This window comes from Malania oleifera, chromosome 10, assembly GCF_029873635.1.
Source record: "Malania oleifera isolate guangnan ecotype guangnan chromosome 10, ASM2987363v1, whole genome shotgun sequence".
In the NCBI taxonomy this organism is placed as follows: Eukaryota; Viridiplantae; Streptophyta; class Magnoliopsida; order Santalales; family Ximeniaceae; genus Malania; species Malania oleifera.
The window spans coordinates 67,834,897-67,839,607 of NC_080426.1; the positions used below are offsets into that span (position 1 = coordinate 67,834,897).

The 4,711-nt window shown below is 34.0% G+C and overlaps 1 protein-coding gene across 1 annotated transcript; it reads right to left on the reverse strand.

The window, feature by feature from the left end:
- Positions 1 to 294: 294 nt before the first annotated feature.
- On the reverse strand, positions 295 to 4,042 carry LOC131165933 (UDP-galactose/UDP-glucose transporter 4-like). The gene is made up of 7 exons (XM_058124113.1): positions 3,356 to 4,042; positions 2,948 to 2,976; positions 2,344 to 2,545; positions 1,824 to 2,066; positions 1,395 to 1,496; positions 1,016 to 1,123; positions 295 to 880 (listed from the first exon to the last, which is right to left on the reverse strand). The coding sequence occupies exons 1-7, from the start codon at positions 3,479 to 3,481 to the stop codon at positions 581 to 583; spliced, it is 1,110 nt and encodes a 369-aa protein (XP_057980096.1). The 5' UTR covers positions 3,482 to 4,042; the 3' UTR covers positions 295 to 580.
- Between the last annotated feature and the right edge of the window lie 669 nt (positions 4,043 to 4,711).

Sequence of the window (4,711 nt, forward strand, 5' to 3'; positions counted from 1 at the left end):
ATGTAGTCAAATTTTGGATCCAAATATTGCTAAATTTTCTCATACAAGCAAATTGTGGAGTTGCCTAACATTCGATCAAAGGATCAACTAGGGATTATCCTTACCAAAGTAGTTTCAAATCGAGTGTTCTTAAAGTTTTTGAGCAAGTTGAGCATGTGTAACATCTATGCACAAAACTTGAGGGGGAGTGTTGAAATATTAGTTATAATTAACTGTTCAATCATTAAGTGTATAGCTTGATTATAAGAGATTTATTATAAGACCCATCTATATGTGTATATGTATTCATTGAAATATATAAATAGAAAGATATTATTCCTTTCAAGTACATGCTGTTAAATGAGATCAATAGCGACCGCATTGTTTTTTCTTACTCTTAACACTTGTCACATGGCTCCACGCCATTAGGAGCCCGCGCCCTTTTTTCTTACATTCAACCGCATTCACATCCTGCCCCGTGAGCCCGCCCATGATGGCCTCTTTTCTTCATCAACTTCTTTTATTTTGGTAAAAATAGTGATTAACAGGAAACAAAATACAATGATTGCTTGTAGCTAACAGAGCTGTGAAACTAATCCATTCAAACCAGCGGCCTCTTTTCTTCATCGTCATGATCATCATTATGCCCATTTTCCAGTCGGGTTCTCTGGTCGTCATCATCACCAGAATGCTTATTTCTAATGTTGGAGGAGGAGGAGATGGGAGAAGGGGTTGAGGAGGCAGCTGCTCTTCTGCTGTGGTTGGGATTGGCATCGGGCAAGAGCTTCAGCACGATCCCCATTGCTATCAGCAGAAGCCCTGTGCCGTGCTGCTCTGTCAGCGGCTTCGTGAATATCAAATATGAGAGCAGTAATGTCACCGCCTTTCTTGCAGTGGTTACCTGTGAAACCAAAAACATGCAGGAGGCAGAGTTATTTGGTATATTATTTATGCTGTGCTAGCTGCGGTGGTGTTTGGCACTTATGAATTATGATGCTCTTTATGAATCGAAAGGGTGGGAAGGAAAAGAACAGACCATAGCAGTTGTGGCAGCTCCGAAAATGGCTATGAGGGAAAGCACTGACACTTGCCCAATAAACGTGGCCATCGCTTCGAACACCAACACACCATATACGTACAGATGCTGCGCATGAAGACGCAAAAAATGCCGATGTAGATATTGGGAGGAAATTATTTATAAAAAGTTGGATTGGAAAACTTGTAATTATTATAAATGTTAGAAAATAGGACAACAAATTGGTGTTTTCATAGTAAAGAAAAAAAAAATGGAAAACAAAGATGCTTTTCCAGAGTTGAACATGTCCTGAATTTTTCTTTGTACAATCCTACACAAATTTTCTAACTAGCTCCACGGATGTTCCACCGGAAAAATGACTCTCACTCATAAAATATACCTGGGAACATGAATTCCAGGCTTTGAACAGTTCTCCTGTCAAAAGCATGGGAGGAATCAAGAAAGGTAAACCCACCACTGTCGAGCAGAAGAGCATCTCCATCTGGAAACACAATAGGCATCATTAAAATTACCATACATGAAGATAACAATTTGTTGGTTAACATTTATAAAGCTAATACAAATTAAAAAATATTTATTTTCATTTTTAAATCAAATAATATTATAAAAATATGATTAAAATAATAAAATTTCTAACAATAGGCATTCAAAATACTATAATAAAAATAAAAAATTATTATAATTATTTTACTTAATTGGTATATATACTTTTAAATTTTACTTCACAATAAAAATTTTATTAAACATGAAAATTAAAAAATAAGGCCTTAAAGACAATATTCATACGAGGGTATGAAAATTAAATCACCTGTGTGGTTTCCGGATTCATGGTGAAAATTGCCTCTTGCAAATTACCCAGAAAGGAATCCATGATTAGAGCACCAGAAACCATCACCACACCAATCAAACTGAAATTTGGAGATGTTTGCGCATCTGCCAAGGTGAACAGGATCAATCCCACAACTAAAAGAATTGCCGACACATATTCGTGAACTGGGTATTTCCGGCGCAGACCAGGTATAAAGGCACCCATAACCATCACCGGCAGAACCTAAGAAATTATTTTTAAACAATTGCAAATTATAAAATAAGATTGAAAGAACAATTACTTCCTCATCTACTCTATCAATTCAGGCTCCATGGATATGAAAATTTAACATTGTGCTTGCTAACTAGCCATTCGGTTCCTTAGAATCCTATGCCTGAGAATAGGATCACAGAAAATGTTTTTCCAGGATAATTAACGCAGTCACACAAAGGATTTTCGAAATGGTCTGAACCAAAATAACTAGTAAAGTAGAGATAACATTTTACTGTCGTTTGCTTACCTTGGTGGACTTGAACATGAGCTGAGCAGGGTAGTTAAGAAAAGCCAAAGAACCTTTGGTAAGTCCATGGGAACCCATAAGAACTGCAGACAGCTTCACGTAAGTCTTCCACGGGTTTACCATTTGCTTGGTGGTGAAGCCTTGAAAATATATCAAAGCTAGGTACACAAACCCTTGCACAAATGTGAAGTACCAACCATAGCTGTAATTTTTTTCAATTTGAAAAGGAAAAAAAAAAAAAATCTTCAAAAGAGCGACACTAAAATTTAAGCCCCCCCTGTTTGTTTGTTTGAGGCGGAAAAAATTTGAGAACCCATTCTTCATTATTATATTTTCCCTATATATCAAATAATATTAAAAATATTTTGATATAACTAAAAATTAAGAAAAAAAATTAAGTATATAAAAAAACTAATATATATCAAATTAATGAACAAAACATTATAATTTAATGTATGAATAATATTTTATTTTTTTATTTTTTAATTATATCAAAATAAAATTTTATTTTTAGTAATATGGGATATGGTTTCTATTCAAATTATATACATTTTTTTTTTTTTTACGGAATTTTAAAAAATCAAAACCCCAGGAACAAGCTTACCTGAATTGGAGCCTGTTGTACACGTATTCCTGAAATAAGGCAAGAATTCAATTTTGGAATCAGCTGCCAATTCTTAGCTGTACGTATCTTTTTTTATACATGAAATTCACTGCTGCTCTGAAATATTGCCGTGAATACACTAATTGCCATACATCGATGATGCCGTAATCAAAAAATCAAAGTTACAATTGAAATATTAACAAAAAAGAAAAAAGAAACTAAGAGTAGAAGAACAAACTCAAGTCCGTAGAAAAGGGGAAAAAAAAAGTAAATGAAAAAAAAAAGAAGGTTAAAAAGATTGTTTTCTTCAATCAAAGGATTGTTTGTTTGATTGCCGAGAAACAGTAGGAAAAATAAAAATAAAATAAAAATAAAAACAAAGCAGAAGTAATGGAACAACTGAAGTACCTCGCAGATGCCATTGACGAGGTAGCCAAAGAAGAAGCCAGAAGAGCAAATAAGAAACTGTTTCCAAACGGGCCTGTTGGACAGAGAAATCCCAAACAGATACCGCGCTTGCTCTTCGTTCTTCATTCTTTCCAACTTCAATTTTCCTGCTCTGCTCTAACTCAAAACTGACTCAGAAGAAATTAAAGCGATTGCGCTCGAACTACCAATGATGACGATGACGACGGATCAATCGGAGGGTTGAGATTAAGAAGGAAGCTGAATCCACAATGTCAAAGCGCCAAACTGGAGTCGCCTCGGTTACTGGTACCGTTGCACGTTCGCATCTCGAGATGCAGAGCACAAAATATGGAAGAGGAACCGGCTCGATCACGTTAACCAAATAAACTAAACACAACTTGGGCAGAGAGAGAGAGAGAGAGAGAGAGAGAGAGAGAGAGAGAGAGTCTGGACTTGTTCGGCTGTGGGAGTTTTGGGCGTAATAAGAAGGCAAGGAGTGGCGAAGGAGATTCTAGGAAAATATAGATTTACCGGGAAACCCGGTGGAAAATTGAGGCCTCCGTCATTAAATCCTTAATGCAATTGCAGGCCCCTGTTCTTTAAAGAAGAACCGACCGACTTGATTCGGAGCGTGGGTCTCACGCACTCCACCTCATATTTACTTCTGTAAGCCATCAACATCTGCTCGGCTATAAATATCGGTCTCTCTTGTTTTGTAGTGCTCCAAAATTTGTATTTATTTTTCTTCTTTCAGAAAATCGTATTCACTTTTGTCCTTTCTTTTTGAAGGTCATATGAACTATTAAAAATTAATTAAAAATTCAGCAAATTTTACACACACACAGAGTGACAATAAGAAGGATTTTATTCAGAGAAAAATAAAAAAGGAAATTATTTTATATTAAAAAAAACTATCAATTATTTTTAAAAATTAAGAACAATAATTTTTATAAATTAAAAATTTTTTATGTTTTCTTTTTTCATTTTCTTGATATACTTTTACTTTTTTGGGGGGGGGGGGGTGAATTTTTTCATATTTTTTTTTATTTTTAATATTTTTCAAATTTCAAGGAAAATAAAATAGAAATTATTTCTGTTAACTTATTAAATAGAATAACTAAAAAACATTATATTTTTCTCAAATATTGAAATTATAAATTTGTAATATGCAATTTTTTGTTTTGTGGATTTTTCTAATGATATTCTCTTTTTGCCTAAATTTTAAGCTATAAACATATTAGGAGAAAGTGTATAGTTTTTCCAAAAAAAAAAAAAATTAAACAAAACTTTGTAAGGACCCTTTTAATTAATTTTTCTTCTTATTTGGGAGCATTTACTTATTTCCTAATTAATGAA